Source organism: Sorex araneus, chromosome 1 (genome assembly GCF_027595985.1).
Source record: "Sorex araneus isolate mSorAra2 chromosome 1, mSorAra2.pri, whole genome shotgun sequence".
NCBI lineage: Eukaryota > Metazoa > Chordata > Mammalia > Eulipotyphla > Soricidae > Sorex > Sorex araneus.
The window spans coordinates 291,223,601-291,245,295 of NC_073302.1; the positions used below are offsets into that span (position 1 = coordinate 291,223,601).

The 21,695-nt window shown below is 58.3% G+C and overlaps 1 protein-coding gene across 5 annotated transcripts in view; it reads right to left on the bottom strand.

Annotated features, from left to right (window-relative positions):
- The window catches only part of DOCK9 (dedicator of cytokinesis 9), a 237,162-nt gene extending 215,760 nt beyond the window's left edge, over positions 1-21,402 (bottom strand). For all 5 annotated transcript variants that reach the window (XM_055146277.1, XM_055146257.1, XM_055146246.1 and 2 more), the window contains exon 1: positions 21,183-21,402. In XM_055146277.1, the coding sequence (XP_055002252.1) occupies positions 21,183-21,308 (126 nt within the window). In that variant the 5' untranslated portion in view covers positions 21,309-21,402. The remainder of the gene's footprint in view (positions 1-21,182) is intronic.
- Positions 21,403-21,695: the final 293 nt, after the last annotated feature.

Here is a 21,695-nt window from a genome sequence, read left to right on the forward strand (position 1 = left end):
ACACAGACACACACATGCACATACGCACACAGACACACACACGCACACACGCACGTCCCTGGCTGGCAGGAGGCGAGGGGCTGGGAGTTTGCTGACCCCTACGCCTTATCCTGCAGCTTCGCAGCCCAAACAAGCCGTCCGTGACGTGGCCCTCGGGGGCAGGGGGCCACAGGCAGGCAGGCAGGAGGGGCTCCCAGAGCCCCCGGCCTTGCCCTGCCCCCGGCCTTCTCGCCCGCACCCCCCCACTGGTGGGGGGACGCCCTTCCTTCTAGAAAGCACCAGGCACCCTCCGAGCCAATGAGGTGCCAGCCTAGACAGACTCGGCCGAGGCCTGCCGCCCTGTCGGCTTCTGCCCGTCACACTGCGTAACCCAGAGGGGGCACATTTGCTTGCGCGGCTCAGCACAGCCCCCGCGGGCCAGCCGGGCGTGGCTCGGCGGGAATGAGGAGCTTTTCCCCTGGACTCGGCCCTGCCGGCTTTCGGAGAACCTTCCCCGCCGGCCCGAACCCAGTACAGCCACTCTGGGTTTCCTTCCCAGCTCCGCCCGTCCGCCGAGACGCGGAGAGAGGGGAGTGCAGCCTCCCCAGCCCCTCCGGCAGGATGTCCCCATCGGCCTCGAGCTTTGTGTTGGCCGCTCGGGACAGGAAAACTCGCCTTCCTGCCTGCTCAATACCAAGCGGGGGTCTCTCGGTGGGGGGGAAGCAGGCGGGCAGAGGCAGAGAAACAAAGGCCGGCCCATTCTTCTCTGGAATATTCCCCTGGCGGGCGGCCCGGGCCCACCCCAGCTCGGGGTTTTCAGACCTGGTGGCTTCGACGGCAGGGACAGAACTGGGAGCTCTGCAAGGGGCAACGTCCCCGCACCCCCTCCCGAGTCAGGGAGAGGCCGGCCACTGCGGGCCTGGTGGTGCTCAAGGGACCGTATGGGATGCCGGGGGTCAAACCAGGTCAGCCGCAAGCCAGGCAAGCGCACTGCCCACTGAACCATCTCTCCGGCCCGTCTAACACTCATCCTTGACTTCTGTCCTTATCCCCCGAGTCGGCTTCGAGGGGGACACAGTGCAAGGTCATCTCAGCACCTCACACCCGCCATCCCCCACACACTCGGAGCACATCCTCCGGCATCTCCCGCCCCTCACTGAGGCCCCGGGACGCGTCACTGGAATCCCCGGATGAGCCAAACCCTCTGGAAGGGAACAGGAGTCAGAGTGAGAGAGAGTGAGAGAGAGAGAGAGGAAATCCATCCTCCTCACTGCGACGTCACCACCCCGGCCCGCCAGCAGGCAGCAGCCACGGTATCTGGACAGGGAAGGACGATGGAATTTCAACGATGAAGACTCCAGGGCCGAGGAAGCAGGGAAACCCGAGAGGGGAGAGCGAGAGAGAGCACTTTCCCATCCATAATTGATGGGCCCGGGCGGCGGCCACACTTGCTCTGGAAAGGCTGCAGGGCCGACCCCGGCGTCATCCCGCCCTCCGTGGAGCCAGAGGGCGGCAAAGCCCACCTCCCCCTGGTCCTCTGGTCTCTGAACAACTGTCCTCGGACCCGCAGATTTCTCAAAGCTTCTCTAGCACGTTCCCTCGGGGGCAGAGGGAAGAATTCAGTCCTGAAAGCAGAGTGAGGCGGGCCGGGGCGGCCCGCAGACTCCACCCCAGGGGCTGGCTGGCTTCTGGGATTCGGTGGAGCAAGGTAGCGCTGGGAGGGGAGGGGACTCGGGGGCCCGGGGTGGGGGGTGCCCCAGCGATGCCATGGGGACATGCAGTACCGAGCCCCCGAATGACACAGTGCCACACCCGAGGCCTTTGGGGCTCTCTCTCCAGCCCCACTGCTGGGAGTTATCTTAGTTTTGTTTCGTTCGGGGCTCCCAGGAGTGCAGGGCTGGGCAGGTGGGGCGGATGCTGTCCGCAAGGGGCCCCACGCCCGCCCATGGCTCACGGCAAGGGCCGGAGGGTGTGGTAGCCTGTGGGACCAGGTCAGCAAAGCCGCCCCTGGTGATGCAACAGCATGCTCAGGAGACCCCCAAGGTGACACCCACCATTGTTCAGGGACATCCAGCGTCCACCCAGGCTGGGTGCTGGCTAGGCACGTGCCCTGGCCACTGTGGGCCCACCGGAAGTATTCTCAAAGGACAAAAGGTTTCTTGTAAAAAAAAGGGGGTGGGAGAAGGGAGGAGGCAAAAAAAAAAAAAAGGTTTCCTGTTTATTTTCAGGGTATCTGGGGGGAGGGGCACACCCGGCTGTGCTCAGGGCTGACTCCCGGCTCTGCACTCAGGGCTCACTCCCGGCAGGGCGCAGGGGACCACGTGGGGTGCCAGGGATCAAACCTGAATCACGCATGCAAATGCCCTGCCCACTGCACTATCTCTCCCCACCCAGAGAGAAAGACCTTCTTTTTTTTTTTCTTTAAGCTATCAAGGCACCCAACCTATTTTCTGAAGAATAAAGACCTCGAACACCCCCCACGAATCCGTTTCCTTGGCAGTGCTTAAGACGGGAGAGAGAAGGGCCAGAGTGATAGCATAGCGGGTTGGGTGTTTGCCTGGCCTCTCACAGGGCCCCCCCAGTACCACCAGGAGTAATTCCTGAATGCAGAGCCAGGAGGAACCCCTGAGCATCACTGGGTGTTGAAAAAAAAAAAAAAAACAGGAAACAGAAGTCAGAGTCCCTTCCCTAGGCAAAGGTTGCTCTGAACGCCAGGAAGCAGCGAGATGACTGGCAATCCGGGCGGGCGCCCTGGGATGTCAGCATCACCCATTCCGGACACTGCAGGAACCCAAGGCACTGACTGCCTCTGCTCTCCTCCCAAGGGCCAGCCACAGAGAGTGCCAAACGCCCCTGGCAGTCTGCAAGGCTGTCAGTAAAATAACGGTCTCAGCAAGTGCCAATACCACCACTGTTTTGGTTTGGCTTTGGTTTCGGTTGGGAGGGGCGGGGGTCACACCGGAGATGCTCAGGGGTTACTCCTGGCTCTGCACTCTGCACTCTTCACTCTGGTGAAGCTCAGGGACCATATGGGATGCTGGGGATCGAACCTGGGTCAGCCACATACAAGGCAAGTGCCCTCCTTCGCTGTACTATTGCCCCAATACCCATCAACTTTATCCAAAAAATACTTCCTGCACAAAACCTCTCTGCCTCACATCCTCAGGACCTCTTGCCTACAAAGTCATCCCTACACGCCAGCATTCTGCCCCCACCCACACCTCGCCACGGAGTTCCAGGGCGTTCCAGGGAGTTCCACATTCTGCACATGAGCAGACTGTCCTTCTCTTTATTCCCTACACAATACCGTGGCACGGTTGCTTACACAGCATTCACGCTGATGAGGTACTACCAGGAATCAGAGATCATCTCAATGCAGGGTTCGGAGCAACGGTACAGCGGGACAAGGTGCTTTGCCTTGCATGTGGCCGACCCAGGTTCCATCCCAGCACCACAAATGGTCCCCGAGCCCTGCCAGGAGTAAGCCCTGAGCACTGCTGAGTGAGACCAAAGAAAAAATAAATACTAATATTAATATATTGCTCAAAGATGGTCTTTGCACTTTAAAAGGCTGTAATTAAAAAAAAAAAAAAAAAAAAAGGAGCCCAACCTAGCAGCTGTACCATCCTCCTCTCGGCAGCCTGCCGGCGTCCTGCTAATCCGGAGTCTCGTCCACAATCCCTGAAGCCCCAGGCGGCAGCTCGAGGCAAATCTGTATTCCAGGGAGCAGCAAGGCAGGGACGGTTTTGCATAAAAACTGACTTCTTCATGCCGCTCTCACAAGTCAGGTTATTTTTAATCTGGGACTCTACAAAATTGAGGGTTTTTTTTTTTTTAAGAAGAAGAAGAAGTTTCTCAGTGCTCGCACTCTGACTGTAGCTAGCGTGTGAAGAGCGACCGTGCTGGGCTTCCGGATTCCTCAGCAAACAGCCGCGGGGCTAGTGGGACGCTCTGTCAGTGTGTGCTGGCTGGGACCGCACCCGACAGTGCTCAGGGTTCACTGAAGAATCACTCCCGACGACGCTCGGGGACCGTCTGGGGTGCCTGGCTTGAACCCAGGCCGGCCTCGAGCAGAGCGCCCTTCCCACCACACTATCGCTCCAGCCCCACGATGCTATTTTCAAACACAAGTTTCAAATAGCTTCTGGGGATAATTAAAGGCAGACTCAAGATCCAAATCTTAGGGGGTGGGGTGGGGGGTGGCATTTGTACGAGAGAGCAGTAACTCTCTGGAACACCCAAAGCGCTCTCCTGAGCTAGTCTCCAAGTAAACGAGCCATGCCTTGCTGAAAAATCTTGATTTGGGGATGCTAAAACCTACCTTCAGAAAAACAAGAAAAACAAGGCTAGAAGACAGTACCGTGAGTAGGGCGCTGGTCCTGCCCAAGGCCCACCCGAGTTCCATCCCTGGCATCCCCTCGGGTCCCCAGGGCAATGCCCAGAGTGATCCCAGAGCACAGAGCCAGGAGTCTCGTCGGATGTCTACCCTTTCATACTGGCTGAGCACAGAGCCAGGAGTCTCGTCGGATGTCTACCCTCTCATACTGGCTGAGCACAGAGCCAGGCTGGGCACAGGGAGGAGGGCTCATGGACAACACGTGGCGGGGAAAGTGCCACGGACTGGAGGCTCTGCGGGCGGGAGGCCCCTGTTTCCTGCAGGCACCCAGAGTCGCCTGGACACCCCCAAGAGCAAACCCCAAGAGCAGAGCCAGAATTGCCGCTGGGCACCACTAGGTGTGGCCCAGGAAACAAAAGAGACAGGGGAGGGGCTGGAGCAATAGCACAGCGGGTCGGGCATTTGCCTTGCACTCTGCCGACCCAGGTTCGATTCCCAGCATCCCTTATTGTCCCCTGAGCACCACCAGGGGTAATTCCTGAGTGCAGAGCTGGATGTGACCCCCCAAAAAAAAGCAAAAAAAAAAAGGGGGGGAGGGGAGAGCTGTAGTCAAACCTTGTGTCTGTCTGGTAACTGTCAGCCCTGAGTTCAAAACGGTCTAGATCTGGGGCTGGAGCAATAGCACAGCGGGTAGGGCGTTTGCCTTGCACGCGGCTGACCCGGGTTCGATTCCCAGCATCCCATATGGTCCCCTGAGCACCGCCAGGGATAATTCCTGAGTGCAGAGCTAGGAGTAACCCCTGTGCATCGCCAGGTGTGATCCAAAAAGCAAAAAAAAAAAAAAAGGATCTAGATCTGTGGGAGACCTGGCTGCAGCCCCCAGTGCTGCAAGAGAAAAGATCGGGGCCAGAGAGATAGTCCAGTGGGCAGGGCATTCGCCTTGCACCCGGGTGACCCTGGTTCAATTCCCGGCATCCCATATGGTCCCCTGAGTACCACCAGGAGTGATTCCTGGGCATTGAGCCAGGAGTGACCCCTGAGCATCGCCAGGGGTGGCCCCAAACAAACAAAAAATAAAAATAAAAATAAATGAAATAAACAAGTCGGCCACCAGAGAGATAGTTACAAGGGCTAAGGTGCACGCCTTGCACACGGCTGACCCGGGTTAGATCCCTGCGGTGCCCTGCACTCCCAGGTGTGGCTTCCCTGGCACCGGAGTCTGGGCAGCACCCTATCCTCGGGCCCTCTCCTGGACCCGCTGGTGGGGGCCGGGGTGGGGACAAGAATCAGAGAATCACAGGGCACCCACAGGCTGCCTGAGCACTGCTGGGGAGAAGCCCCTTCAAAAGTCAAAATGAGGGCCGGAGAGAGAGCACAGCAGGGAGGGCGCTTGCGGTGCACAGCCAACCCCAGTTTGAGCCCTGGCACCCTGCACCGTGTCGTGATCCCCGGGTGCAGTCAGGAGTAACCCCTGAGCATTGCAGGGTAGGTTTTAATATTTAACTCAAATAACAGTAGTTACTTCTGATCTCGAGGGGAGGTGGGGGGGAATAACATGATTTCAGAAAGTTTCCTTTAAAGAATAAAGAAAATCGAAAGAACTAAAGGAATATACTGAAAGCCGTGGGGAGAAAACAGTTAACTACCCTGTGAATTCTAGCTAGTGTAATAGTTTATAGATGAATCTAATATACTCTAAATATTATGGCACCTCTGCTATCCCCGAAGGAGCTCTGTCTTCTGCTGAAGAAAGCAGCAATATGTTAGCTGGTGGATGAAACCAGTTCTCTAAACAATCTCAGGAACACAGGCCTCTACGACAGCATGCTCTGAACCCAACTGTCATTTATACTGAATATTTATTTCAGCCGAGATAGAGCAGCCTTATGAGGTAGAATGACCTAAATTAACGGAGTTTATTCTACACGAAAGACTTCTAGGTTAATAGGCCAGGGGCAGGCCGCTTTCTCCAGTCTCATAATTATTTTACCCAAAGTACAGATAAAGCATGAACTTCTGACCCTTAAGTAACATTATTTCACTACTAAATGATGCGTCCTTCGTCAGTAAGTTACTGCCGGGACCTTTTAGCGGCAGCCTGTGAGTCCTGCTTCTCCTTACTCCCTGTCCTCCTAATAGCCATTAAAAGGAGGGGGGACCTCGCTGCCCGCCTCACCCGCGGCCGCCTGAGGAGCAGTGAACTGCCCGATCCGGAGGGCACGCAGGCACACACAGGCGCATCTCAGATCTGGTATGATCTGATTACCACGGCCCGTGAAGACGCTCGCTGCAATCCAGGGGTAAACCAAGTAACCCCGGAGACGGCGTGTGGTCAGCGAAACCACGTCGGACCAGGACTCGGCAAACTCAATTTTGTCCTGGACTAATAATAGGAACCGGCGGTATGACCACAGACAAATCATCCTCGTCTGTAAAATTAAGCAGAACAACATTAACCTCCAAACCTAGCTTGGTTGTTTTTTTCTTTCCACTTCCGAAACGGTATGATTTCATTGCCATGTCGTGAACTCCCAACAACCCAGAGAGTTCTATCCACACGGATGTCAAACACTTCACACTGAACCCCCCCAAGGGGTGGCCGCACGATTCACCCCCTTCCGGCCGCGGTATCTGTCAGAGAGAACCCTTCCCAGGCGAGTGTCTCTGCCTCGGCACCTCGTGCTCAAACGGAAGCTTCCTCACCACATCTCTTCCTTTGTGGTTTTGGGGCCACCCCGGCAATGCCTGGGGGTTCCCCCAAAGTGCGCAGGGGAACACACAGTGCCAGGAATTGAATCTGGCGCTCCTTCATGAAAAACACACCCTCAGCCCATTGGCACAGATCTCCAGCACCCTCCAGTATGTGTGGGTTGGGTTTAAACACACAGCCCACTGAGACTCTAGCACCCAAAGCTCTCTAGCACCCATAGATCTCCGGCACCCTCCAGTATGTCTGGGTTTAGGCCATACCCAGCTGCGCCCAGGGATTATTTCTAACTGCTTGTGTTGAGAGATCTCCGGGGACCACAGGAAGTGCCAGGGATTGAACCAGGCTGGCTGCGTGCAACGCAAGCTCCCTACCCATTATACTATCTCTCCGGCCCTCAGTATTTCTTAGAACCTTCAGTGGAGGAAAACTCCATTTTTCTTCCCAGCCATAGAGCACGTCAGCTCCCCTTTTACAGTTCTGTCAAATCTGCTCCTACTTCAGAGATGATCCTCAGAAATGATCCCTGTTCTTCGTGCCAGATTATACCAGAGTTCATCATCGTCCGTCTCTGGCTTCGGTCTTCACAGATACGATGCCGTTCCGTGCTATAAATAGTAACAAGGAGCTGAAGACTGTGCACGGACTCGTTTATGAATGAGGAACATGAGTCAAAGTGCGTGTCACAATCTAAAGCACACCCAGGAAATCCTGCATGCCAAGAGCATCTACTAACCGTTCACAGTGACACGGATATCTCAGATCTAGAATGCATCCAGATCGTTCATCTTGCTAAGAATGAAACTGAAGCTCTGAGAGGCTGACTTTCCAAAGCCAAATGAAGTTCGATCAGAGGGCAACTGGGTTTAAAACCATCTGTCTGGGGAGCTGGAGAGATAGCACAGCAGGGAGGGCGTTTGCCTTGCACGCAGCTGACCCAGGTTCGATTCCCAGCATCCCATATGGTCCCCTGAGCACCACCAGGACGGATTACTGAATGCAGAGCCAGGAGTAACCCCGTGCATTGCCGGGTGTGACCCAAAAAGAAAAAAAAAAAAAACTATCTATCTGGCCCCAGGAGACAGTCCTAAGGGATAGGTGCTGGCTTTGCATAAGGTCGAACCTGGTTTAATCCACGGCACCACATACAGCCCATGAGCACTCACAGGAATGGTTCTTGAGCACAGAACCAGGAGTAAACTCTGAGCACTGCCAGATGTGTTCCAAAAACAAAGAAAAAAAAAGTTTTTAGCTTAGAAATTAAAGTGAATTGTTCCATACATACCATTTATAATGTCTCATAGTTCAGCATGATAAATTTCTTAAAACGCCTATACGTACATATGAAGCCTTTTTTTTTAACTTTTTGGATCACACTTGGCAATGAGCAGGGGTTACTACGGGCTCTGCACTCAGGAATTACTCCTGGTGGCACTCGGAGGGAGAGCACCTATAGGATGCCAGGGATTGAACCCCAAGTGGCCGCGTGGAAGGTGGACGCCCTCCCCACTGGACGAGCACTTCGCCCTATAGTTTCTATTAAGACAAATATCTGAAGATGGAGGATGGGCTGGGCCCCTACATGAGACTGAGAGAATAAACTCTACGTGGCCGCAGAGACCATGTTCATGAACATCTGCTTTCAGATTCGCTTTCAGGTTGACACTCGATAAACATTCATCTGCATGAGGCAAAAGAGCAACCCCCCCGCACGCCTGGCTTGTATTGACCCGGGCTGATTTGGGAGAAGAGCAGGAGAGGTCGAAACAAGGCTTCCCTGCATTTCAAAGCCCATCAGACGGTAAACCTGCTCGAGAGCAGTTCCCCGGGGAGTGAGAGAGCCCAAGAAGAGTAAGAGAGGGAAACTGCATCCCACCCGGGGGGGCTTCTGGATGGCCCCGGAAACTCACAACTTGTGGCTCCAATAAATGAGTTACTAAATACCTAACCTGAACCCCCAGCCGTGAGCCCTTGTCCGCATCCGAGTCCTCCAGTGCTGGCGCAAACAAAGGCTCTGCCAAGAGGAAAAGACTGTCCCTGGCACGGACTCTGGTTCGGAGCCACCTGCATCCCACTCGGGGGTAAGAGCCCTTCCTCCCGCTGCGTGCAGCTCTGTCCTGCCTCCGCAGGCGTCTGTTTTCTTTCCCGAACACTTTCTGCCTTTCCCTCTTCCCTTTTTATAAAATTCCTTTACTTCCAAGATAAATACACAGACAGGGCCAGGGTGAGAGCTCCCAGGACTGGAGCATATGCCGAGAAGCTCCGGGTCCGGTCCCTGGCACCACAGATGTCCAGCAGGTGTGGCCCTGGTGGCTCTAAGCACCCCTGGACTCAAGGCAGCATCAGGACCCTGCATGGAACCAGCAGTGCGCAGCCAGGAGTGGCCCCTGCGCCCTGGCAGCACAGGACGGGGGGGTTACAGACTAATAGTGCAGGAGTGAAGGCACCCACCTGGCATGCTGCCAACTCAGGCTGCTCCCTGCAGCCCCTGAGCTGACCACTGACCACCTGAACAGTCTTCACCTAACTAAAAGGCCAGGAGGAGGCCAGCTTCGAAGCGAGCCATCCTGGTTTTGGTTTTGTTGGGTTTGGGGTTGTTGTTCTTGTTTCTGTTTTTTGTTGTTGTTTTTGTTGTTTTGGGGTTTTTTTTATTATTATTATTGTTTGGGGCCACACCTGGCGATGCTCAGGGGTCACTCCTGGCTCTGTACTCAGGGATTACTCCTGGCAGTGTATAGGGGACCATATGGGATGCCCAGGATGGAACCTGGGTATGCGAGGTAAACGCCCTCCCCCCATACCCGCTATCTCGCCAGCCCCTCCATACTGACCCATTCTTACCCACAGGACTATCACTGACTGTATCGGGTGCCAATGAAAACCCTACCATCTCCCAGGGCCCGTGTGTTCTGGCCGAGAGAGGGAGAGAGGCTGGCGGGAAGGAGCAGATACACGAGAGAGAAGAGGGGCTGTGGGGAATTCCTCATGAGAACCTGAGATGCACAGAGGGAAGAGGGCGTCCCTGGGGTCCGCTTACTCACCCTCCGGCACTCACTGCGTGCCCGCTCTGTGCCGGGCACTGCAAAAGCTGAGATAAACAAACAGCTCGGCGAGGAAAACGTTCATTCAACAAACGTGCCCACGAGCAACCTCAACAGCGCTTCCTGGTACAGAGGAAACCCAGGGACAGGCAGGGACAGTCCCTGCGAGCATGTGGACTCAGAGAAGGGTCGCAAAGAGGACGCGCTGCCCCGGGCAGTGGGAAAGGCTCCTGCCAGGACCCTGGGCACGGAAGGCCTGGGTCCAGGCATAGAGGGAAGGAGAGAATGGTGCCCGCTCAGAGCACCACCGAGTGCCAGCGAAGAAGCTTCTAGCCAGGGCAGCTGGAGGCGCTGGGGCTTAAGAATGAAGTCAGAGGGGCTGGAGTGACAGCACAGCGGGTAGGGTGTTTGCCTTGCACACAGCCGACCCGGGTTCAAATCCCAGCATCCCATATGGTCCCTTGTGCACCGCCAGGGATAATTCCTGAGTGCATGAGCCAGGAATGACTCCTGTGTATTGCCAGGTATGACCCAAAAAGCAAAAAAAAATAAAAAATAAAATGAAGTCAGAGGGGCCAGGAGATAGGGCAGTAGGGTGGGCACTGGCCTTGCACAGCCAGCCAACCTGGGTTTGAGCTCCAGCTCCCCAGAGAGTTCTGCCAGGAGCGATCCCTGAGCACAGAGCCGGGAGTAAGCCCCCAGCACCACCGGGTGTGACACCAAAGGCAAAATCTGAATGAAGAATGTGAGCCCGGAGGGGTGGGAGAGCAGGGCAGGGAAGCCGGCTGCCCACCACCGCATGGGGCCCCGGGCACCCAGGATCTCTCCCGAGCCCGTCAGGCGCTGTCCCGGAACAACCCAAACACACCACCAGCCCCCCCGCAACCGGAAAGAACATGGCGAGAATGGCAGTCAAGGGACCAGGGGGGAAGGGCCCTCAGCCCCGCGCGCCGTGGAGGGGTGTGAGCACTGCTCAGCAGAGCCCCGATGCGCTGGGCAGACTCGAAGACAGCGGCCAAGAAGCAGCACAACCCGTCCCACACAGGACCCCAGAGCACCACCAAGGGTCCCGCCCGAGCACAGAGCCAGGAGCAGCTCCTGAGCACTGCTGGGCGTGGAGCAACCAACCTCCCCGCCAAAAAGAAATAGAGACACAGAGAGATAAAGACAGAGACACAGAGAGACCCAGAGAGACCCAGAGAAAGAGAAAGAGAAAGAGAAAGAGAAAGAGAAAGAGAAAGAGAAAAAGAGAAAGAGAAAGAGAAAGAGAGAGAGAGGAAGGGAGGGAGAGAGGGAGGGAGAGAGAGAGGGAGAGAGGGAGGGAGGAGGGAGGGAGAGAGGGAGGGAGGGAGAGAGGGAGGCAGGGCAGCCAAGTACCCATGTCAGGAGGGTTATCAAGAACGCAGGCCGGGGTTGAGGGAAACGTGAGAGGCGAGATAAAGCTTCAGCAGCTGGCAGGGAGGCGAGCGTGAACGAGAAGCCCAACTTCCGTGAGCCGACGCACACAGGGCCCTGTAGGGGTGGCACAGGCCTGTCGAGACACAGGCCCCTGGGTGAAGAGGACGAAGGGAGGGATTTCCGGAGAAATACTGCCAAGTGCTGGTGATGGGAGGTGCGTGTGTGCGCATGCGTGTACGTGCGCATGCGTGTGTGTGCGCGCGTGTGCGTGTGTGTGCATGTGTGTGTGCATGCATGTGTGTGCGCATGCATGTGTGTGTGCGTGCGTGTGTGTGCGCGTGTGTGTGTGTGTGTATGCGTGTGTGTGTGTGTGTGTGTGTGTGTGCTTGCATGCAGGGCCGGGAGCTGAAGACACCCCATATCGTAAGGACACAAGCCCAGTGCAGGGCCGGGAAGCCTCGAGTGCTCCTGTGGCCCCTTGCCCACCCCCAGGCCCTTTCCCACCCGAGAGAGGAGAATCTGCTCAGGTCTCTGTGGACAAAACCCCAACCCCACCCCACCCCCCATCCGGACCCCAGCGGGAGCGGCACCTGGAGCTCGCGCTCTCGGGATTTTCTCTTTTCTGCCCTGAACGCTCGGCACTGTGCATGGCGCCGGACTAACGGGGAGGGAGAGAGAGCAACGACAGTCCCGGGTCCCACGCAGGGTTCTCCAAGCGTTTCCGGGAGGGACCCCTGAGCAGAGCCCTGGGAACCAGACCCCCTGGCGCGTGAGCGGGCTCTGCCACGCCTGGAGGACGCCCAGGGCTGCAACTGACGAGGGGGAGCAGGCCCGGCTCTCACAGGCCCAACACGGCTACGCCACAGCTTGGTCGGAGGCCTGGGAGAGACGAGACCCCCGAAACGCCCTGGGAATGGGGCGCCTGGAGCCACAGAACAGCCACAAAATCACCCAGCCCACCCTCCTTGCGGAGACCATTAGGTTTGTCTTTTACTGAATCACCGTGAGATAGTCACAAAACTTTCAAGTTTGAGTCATACAAGGATCGAACACCCATCCCACCACCAGCACGCATTCCCCACCACCCGTGTCCCCAGTATCCCCCCGACCCCCATCACACCCCTCCCCCGCCTCTGTGGCAGGCAGTTTCCCCCACACTCTCTCTCTCTCCTTTGGGGCACTATGGTTTGCAATACAGATACTGAGAGGCCATCACCTCTGGTCCTTCATCTACTTTCAGCACACACCTCCCACCCCGACCGATCCCCCCACATCCCTGACTCCGTGATCCCTTCTCTATCCCAGCAGGCTTCCAACTATGGGGCAATATTCCTGGCCCTTGTGTCTACTGTCCTGGGTGGCAGACTGTTTCTCTCTCCGTGATTCTGCACATTAATCAGGCAAAACCAGCATTTTCGGGGCTGTAAGAGAGCGAGTCCAGGGGTGCTGCCTCGCTTGTTTGATCCCTGGCACTGCCCGGTCCCCCAGGCACCTCCCGGAGTGGACCCTCTCTCCCCCACCGAGCCCAGGGCGGGAACTCCGACTCCCCTCGCCAAAGCTGGCATTTCTCTACAACAATAAGCCGCGGGTCAGGAGGGGGGGTCTCTCCGTGCCAGCCTCAGTCACCAGGGAAGTGTCCACACCGGACTGGGCCGGACCAGGCCTGCGTATGCCCCCTTCGCTGGCACTATACACAGGGCAGGAGGCAGCCGGCCGGCGCTGGCGGGCCTGATGCTTACGCTGCCCTCCTGCCCCCACACTCATGCCCTCTTCCTGGAGCGGAGCTGAGGGTCCCAGCCGGCAGGGCGGGAGACAGAACTTGGTTTCGGGCTTGCCAAGCCAGCCCCTCTGTTCCTGAGCTGCCGCGGGGCCCTGCCTTGGCTCTGTGCTGTCTAACAGAATCCCTCACTCCGAGGGACTGTCTGTCCCTATCACTGACCCTCCCTCCTCTTCCCTTTTTTGGGCGGGGGGGAGGGGATGGAGGGGATTGAGCCATCAAAACGCTCAGGGGCTGGTTACTCCTGGGTTGCACTCAGAAATTACTCTTGGCAAGGGCTGGAGCAATAGCACAGCAGGTAGGGCATTTGCCTTGCACGCGGCCGACCCGGGTTCGATTCCCAGCATCCCATATGGTCCCCTGAGCACTGCCAGGGATGATTCCTGAGTGCAGAGGCAGGAGTAACCTCTGTGCATTGCCGGATGTGACCCAAAAAGAAAAAAAAAAAAAAGAAATTACTCCTGGCAGAGCCAGGGATCGAACCCGGGTGGGCCTCATGCAAGGTAAGCGCCCTCCCCACGGGCAGCCCTTCTCCACGTGGCTTCTGCAGCGTGGAACTCTCGGCGCATCTTTCAAGGCCGAACGCTAGAGCGAGGCACAGATAAACAGAGCACGTGTCCACTCCTAGGCGTCACGGCTTGACTCAGCGCTGTCGGGGCCGACGACATGCGGGACAAGTGGCTGGAGTGGGCAAAGAGGCGGGGACACCTCGTCCAAGGCCGTGTCCCTGCAGACCAAGAGTCGGGCTGTGAGCCGGAGGTGGCCCCTGCACAGATCCGGGGCACAGGAAACACTCGGTGTAAGTACTCAATACAGTAAGTGCTGGATGCGTGCTGGCTCCAGAAGTGAGAAAATCCACCCCAGGCGAGTTCAAACCCTCCTCCTTGGGGTAGAGCAATGCACTCCGGGTCTGTCCCCAAAGAGCAGGAAGACATTCCCATGCAGAATCACACCCCGTGTTCGTGGCAACACTGCCATCGCTCAGCCCCGGTCGCAGGGTCAGAGAGACAGGACAGGGGTCACGGTGCCCGCCGGGCCCACAGCCAAGCCCTGTTCAAGTCCCCAGCACACCAGAGGGGCCCCACCAGCACCTCCAGGAATGACCCCTGGGCACGGAGCCCGGGAAAGCCCCGAGCACGGCCGAGCCGTGGCCCGACACCGCCCAAGCCCCCACCCAGAGAAACACGAAGGCAGACCATAAACAGGCGGGGGAGGAGGTGAGGTGCCATCAGACACAATAGACACCACCGGCTATGCTTTATTAAATGACATTTGCCATCTGTGCAAAACAGAATTTGGTTGATAATTAAGTAAAATAAGTGAGAGGTAAAATAAGGAAGAAGTAAAACCAAGAAGACACATATTCAATGATTTCAACCCTGTGTGTGCTACAAGGAAGTTTAAAACCAATGAACAAAACAAATGAGAGTAAACCCGCAGTCATGGACAAAAGAACTCAGGGTTAGGCAGGGGGAGGGCAGGAAAAAGGGGGGGCAGGCAGTATTTGCTTTGAAAAATAGACAAATAAGGCTGCCAACATTTTCTCTCATTAACCAGTGGAGAGCTTACACTAGTTAAGGACTTACTTGACATTATCTGGTTTCACCTTTTTTTTTTTTCTTTTTGGGTCACATCCTGCGATGCTCAGGGGTGACTCCTGGTTCATGCACTCAGGAATGACTCCTGGTGGTGCTCGGGGGAACCATATGGGATGCTGGGAATCGAACCCGGGTCGGCCACATGCAAGGCAAACACCCTCCCCGCTGTGCTATCACTCCAGCCCCTCACCTTCATTTTCAAAATGCTCTTCAGGCAGTTAAGACCTAAGAATGATCTGAGAATTAGTCCTCAGATGAGGAAATTCAGGTTTCGGTGGAATCATTTCCTCAAAACCCTAGGTCAGCAGCGGCAAAGGGGGGCTCAGCCCTCGCCCCCCGCCCAACACCCCCCAACCCCACACACAACCAAATACACCCGAAAACAACTTCAGTCAGTGAAGAGGCAATGGGATGAAGACCAATCTGACCTGGCCACCCCCCCACCTCCCTGCCACCGCCCAGGGCAAACAGGTTTTCTCCTTTCATGTCCAAAAAAATGCCTCCCCACCCTGAGGTAATTATTCACAAGTGTGTTTGATGATGTTTTTCTCTCTTTTCTTTCCTTGGTCTCCCGCCACTCCGGGGGGTGCCGGGGAGGCAGGTAAGTGCGGATGGAGCCCAAGGTACCACCCAGGAAGGCCGCCGCTGAGTCTCAACCCCGGCCGATGCGGTTTCCACTGCCTGACAGGCAACGCTTACTGGTAGTTATAATTTTAGTTTTTAGCAGGAGATTTAAAAAATAAATCAACATGCAGCCCTCTTGGGCCACAGCAATAGTTCAGCAGGTAAGGCGCTGGCCTTGCACGTGGCTGACCCAGGTCCGATCCCCAGTATCCCGTACGGGCCCCCAAGAAGTGATCCCTGAGGGCAGCACCAGGAGTAACCCCCTGAACATCACTAGGTCTGGCCCCCAAATAAATAAAATTGCGGGCCCCCCCCCCGTCATTTCCCACCAGCCCCAAACACTGAACGGGGAACCCACCTTACCCAAAGGGGGCATCTCCGTGGCCCTCACTGCTTACCTACTGGACAGAGGCCTGTGGGGGGGGGTGTCTCCCCTCTCATGGCATGGACACCCCCATCCTTCCCTGGGTCTGCCCGTCCAGGCCTCTGCCGCGTCTCTGTGCTGTAAAATCCATCTTACTCACCCCTGACGGGTCCGAGGCGAAAAGCAGCCTATATTCCCTCATGGGGCGGCTGGAGGCTCTTCTCGCAAATGGTCTCAGAGGCACTCAGGAGAGGAACACAACCTGGCACCTCCACGGCCCTCCTGAGAGGGCCCTCCAACTTAGCGACACTGTTTCCTCAACACGTTTCTCCTCAAACGTCCCCAGGCTGCTCTGTACCTTCGTGGCCCGCCCACACCTGCACTCCCAGCATCTGCTCAGTCCCTCAGACGTTTCTGGAAACGGCCGCCCCGATGTGTGCATTGATCGACTGGGTCTAGCACCTCCATGCTTCCTGCAGCCTTTCTCGGGCACCCCGGTTCCTCTGAGCTAGAGCGGGGGTCCACCCGTTATGCTGCTGCCCATCTTTCTGAAAAGGGCTGACTGGGGTCACACTGGCATAGCCCGCTGCCCAACTGAGGCGCCTCGCACGGGGCAAGACTGAACCGGTCCAAAATAGGAAAAATCAATAAATAAATGTTTGGTGGCTGGAGGAATAGCACAGCGGGTAGAGCCATAGGGTCCCCCGAGCACCACCAGGAGTAATTCCTGAGTGCAGAGCCAGGAGTCACCCCTGAGCATCACCAGGTGTGACCCAAAAAGGAAATAAAAAAGTGTTTGAGGATTTCACAATCAGGGCCCTCCCCTTTCGGAACCAAGGCATCCCGCCTGGGCACCCGGGCCCACCCCTCGCCCCGCCCCCAGCCAAATGGACCAGAAACCAGAGGCAAAGAGCCTGCTGTGGGTGCTCGGCCCGCAGCGGGCCCCCGCCCTGCTTCCGGTTCTGGGTGATTCCAGCGGAGGGTGGAGAGAGCCGGCGGGGTGAAGCCAACACCAGCCCGGCCCCGCGGTTCCGTCCGACCTATCTGATGGGAAGTGACAGCCGACAGGTTTCGCGTTACCTGAGGATCTAGGGGAGCAGCACCCCGCGCTCACGTGACCCCACGTTAAAAAACTAGAAACTTGAGCTGCCTGACGGTGAGAAAGGCCAGAAGCCAGCTGTGGGGGGAAGCCAAGCCCAGCATCTCCTGTCTGTCTGTCTGTCTGTCCTTCCTCCCTGGAGCCCAGGGGGGAAATCCGCCTTCGACCCCTCTTGGCTCCGCCCCAAGGAGCGCGGCAGGGAGGGCTGGCGGGCAGGGCTGGATGTGGCAGGCGAGTCTGAAGCCAAGGCGATGAGATGGATAAGGCGGCCGGCAGCCACCTGACGTGGGCATCAATACCCTGCGCCTTTGTGGGGGCCGCCCCCACGGCCGGAAGAGCAACCGTCTCCTTGTGGCCGATTTCAGACCTGATCTGGAGGGCCTGGAACCCTGTCGCCTGTCATGCACATGAAAGGGAGCCTTATGAAGAGTCCCAGCTCCAAATACCTACCAAAGCACACCAGATCAACAGGCTGTCCTGAGAGCTGGGGGGCAGGGGGAGGGGGCGGGGGGGGCACGGGGCCTGAGTCCAGCACACCCAGGAGAAGCAGCAGGTGCTGATGCGTCCACGGCACATCCACACTCTCAGAATTTTCAGTCCTGCGGGGCTGGAGCGATAGCACAGCGGGAGGGGTTTGCCTTGCATGCAGCCAACCCGGTTCGATCCCCGGCATCCCATAGGGTCCCCCGAGCACTGCCAGGAGTGATTTCTGAGTGCAGAGCCGGGAGTAACCCCTGAGCATCACTGAGTGTGACCCAAAGAGAAAAAAAAAATTTCAGTCCTGGGGCGTCATATTCCTATCAATCTATGTTATTAGGATGCTCTGTTTCATCTTTTTTTTTATTGGATGGGGAGGGTCCCCACGCCAGGGGTGCTCAGGGGAATTCCAGGGACTGGGGCGGGGGGGGGGGGGGGGGGGCTGGCCAGCAGTGCTTAAGGACAGACTCAACCCCAGGTCCCCTGCACACAGAGATCACACTCAGCCCGATGACCTACATGCTGCATTCTTTATCCAAATAACCTTTTTGGGGCTGTCCTGGAGTCCCGGAACCAGTCACAGTTCCACCCTGCTCAGGGAAGGACCAGGATTTTCGTCGGAGGGTGCGCATACTGTTCCCTCTACGCCGGAAATCCCTTAGCTATGGCGATGCCTCCTTCATTACCGAAAATCCACTACTGTCCCCACAGTGAGGAACACAACTAGCCCAGGACTCTTAAGGCAGCCTAGAATTCAAGCAAGGCGGGGGGGGGGGGGGGGGGCGGGGTTAGAGGGGAGGAGAGACCCGAGGTCTGGGGTGTGGGGGGGAGTGCGTGCCTGGCATGTGCGGCCCTGGACCCTGCACTACAAAAAAAAAGGGTGGGGGGTTTAAAAGGTTGGCGGGGAGGGCTTTAGAAACTCTCCAGTGTAGTTCCTCAATTAATAGGAGCACTGAGACTGTGAGAAGGGACAGCCCTGGGGACGTCACCAGGGTTGTCCAAGGGCTCTGCCTCTAACCCGCCCAAGAGCCGGGAAGTGTTACAAAGTATACCACACACCTGGGAGGGGCAGAAGTGGAACTGGATGCTCTGACCCAGTGCTCTGACCCAGAGCCCAGGGTGTTGGCACTGTGCCTCCAGCTCCAGAACAGGGTCCTTCATCATCATCATCATCATCATCATCATCATCGTTAATTCCAAGGCTCCTGGGAGAGCAACCCACACTTGAAAAGAGTCACACGCGAGCACAGATGAGAACAAATGACCAGAGGCCTAGTAGACAGTACGGCGGGGAGGGCATTTGCCTCGCACACAGCCAACCCGGGTCCAATCCCAGCACCCCACATGGCCCCCCCCAAAGCCCCCCCAGGAGTGACCCCTGAGTGCAGAGCCAGGAGTAAGCCCTGAGCACAGCCGTGTGTGGCCCAAAAAAAAAAAAAAAAAACATGAAAAGAAGAACTGAATGATGCCGTCGACTTTCATATCGATGCCCGCCTTGATGGCTCACGGACCTTGTTTGGGTGACTGTCCCCGCACTTCCCACCAGCCGCTCATCAATACTGGGAGCGTGGGAAGAGCTAGTAAATCCGTCCCCTGTTTGTTTTCTCTTTTTAGTCCATCTGCGGAGTTGCTTTATTAGTCAGCTCTGAAGAATACTCGTGGAGCATTTACTACGCGAGAGGCTGTCTCAGACCTGGCCGGGCCGGCCGGGAACAGCAAGGGCCGCCGTCCAAACGCAGGTCCTCACAGCACCGACGGCCGGCCCTGGGCTTGCTGGCGGCTCTGCCTCCTGTGAGGATGGGGCTACCTTCGGAGCCCCCCAGGAGCCACGTCGAGCCAAGCGCCTCGGGGCAGGTGTGCCCAGGTGTGCCCGCACTGGCTCGCCGGCTAGCCCCGGGGGCATCGGCAGAAGCAGGCAGCAGGGAGGGGAGAGGAGGGGAGGGAGGTTTCCGAGAGCTGTCCCAAATTCCTCCTCCAGCAGGGCAGAACCTTCTCGACCGCAGCTCCCACTCACTCCCAGACTCTCTCCTGGCCCCAGCGGGTCCACATGCTCCCCCCTGCCCATTTCCGGATTGATCCTGTCTCGGGTCACAGAGTGTGGACGGCGGAGAGGCAGCCCTAGGATGAGACAGCGGCTGGGGGCAACCGAGAGGCAACACGAGGGGGAGGGCGCAGGCCTGCAAAACTCTGCTCACCATGGGAGTGGGCACTGCGGGGCCACGACCAGAGGAGCGTCCTCTTAGGGAAGGGTCACCCAGGATTGTCGCCGGCTCCGCTGTGAGCAGTGCTGTGCCGGGGTTGGCAGCTCTGCACCCCCAGTGGCATATTCAGTCCCCCCACCCCACACACACCCCGGCCCGGCCCTCCCACCAGCACGCTGCACAATCCTGGAATTTATTTGCTCGTCTTTGCCCTCGAACCCCTGACGAGGACAGCAGCCTCCAGTAGACAGACTTCAGCTTTACGTGCAAACAAAAAATAAATAAATAAAACGTTCCAGGCTTCATCCTTCACCTGCACCCACGGAGCAGAAAGGCTTGGAAATGTGGGACGAAAACCGGAGGCTGAAGCAACAGAAACTGGGCAGGTTCTGGCCTCGCCCCAGCTCCCCGCTCACTCCTTACTGAAAACTGGTGCGTTTCAGTCAAATAAAACCTCGATATCCTAGTAGTGATCAATAGCCTGCAGCCTGAAAAATCACAGTGCATTGGCAGACCTCAGGGGCTGAGAGAAAAGTCAAGGTGAGCCGACTAGAAATCGGCGAAGTTTCAGCCCCCATCTCAGCCAAATCTCCGGCCACCCCGGAAGGATGCCCCCGTCCCCGCCCCCCCCCCCCATGTTAAACAGGCACCGGGGCCTGCAGCCCCAGGAAGCGACCCACCCCAGCAAGGCCCGTCTTCTCGCCTCCTCCCAACGAACTCGACTCCCAAACCCACAAACGAGCCCCTTTCAAGAAAACAAATGCCCACGACGGCGTGCACGAGTGTTTCCGGCAACCTGCGCCTCTGCGCGCATCCCGGGGCCCGGGTGCACTGAACGCCGCCAAATCCAGCAGGACCCGCACCGGTGTGCCCGCGCCCCGGGTGCGCTGCGCGCATTCCGACCCGGCGGGATCGGGCCTGGCAGTGGAAAAGTTCATTGAAAACTTCATCTCCCTCACGCCCAGGTGCCTGTTCTGATGTCCTGCCACCGTCAGATTCACCCGGGGCTGCTGGCTCCGCTCCTGCCAGGGCGCGCAACTTGGGTGCCGCCAGGTGCGACTCACCCCGGACGCCCCGCTCCTGAGCCTTCAGGAGAAGGCGGCCAAACCCCAAGATGCCGAGCAGCGGGTGGGAGGCACAGGAAAGGATGCCGAGCCCCTGAGTTTGATCGGTCCCACGGAGTCCGAGGGACCCGCGTTTCGAGCCAGCGCGCCCCCCACCTCCACGCTCCCTCCAGCGACCCTCCGAGTTACAGGTGCCAAGATCTACAATAGGGATGGGGGAAGTAGGCACAAGGAGGTGATGGGGCGGGCGGGGGGGGGGGTGGGGAGGAAGGAAGAGACGGGAGGTGGCGAGGTGACGCCCGAGGCAAAGCACTGCCCAGAAGGGAAGGGGCGACGGTGGGGGGGGTGATGGGCAGACGCAGGGCGGGGGGATCTGGAAGTTGCTGCCCCCCTAGGATCGCTCCTCTTCCCTCTCCAGCACCCCGGGCTCCTTTCCCCGCCACCTCTCCCCCCGGCAGACCCGGCCGGCCGGCGACTCCGCCCCGGCGCGCCCGGCCGCCCGCCGCCCCGCACTCACCAGCAGCACGGAGCCGCGCACCACCTCCGACACGCTCTGCCGCAGCTCGGCCGCCGTGCCCGGCTTACTCAGCGCCCGCGTGAACTTCCGAGTCTCCGCCGAGCCCGGCAGCGGCGGCTGCGACATCCTCGCCGCCGCGCTCGGCCCCGCGCTCCGGCCCCGCCGCGCCGCCGCCAGGTGCGCCCTGGGCGCAGGGCCCGGCCCGCCGCCCGCCGCGCCCGCTCACTCACGGCCGTCCGCGCGCCCCTGCGCTCCGTGCGCCGCCGGGGCCGGCTCGGGCCGAGCGTGCGCGCGGCGCCCCCATGCCCCCGGCCTCCCTGCGCCGCCGCTCCCGGGCCGCCTCCTCGGGGCGGGGTGTCCGGCGCGGGGCGGGGCGGCCGCGCGGGGGCGGGGCTGGACGCGGGCCGCGGGCCGGGCACGCTCCTCCGGGGAGCGCCGGGGCCGAGTCCCGAGAAGCAGCGGCCGGGCTGGCGGGTGTGGGGGGGCTCCCGGCGCCTTGGGGACCCCGAGGCC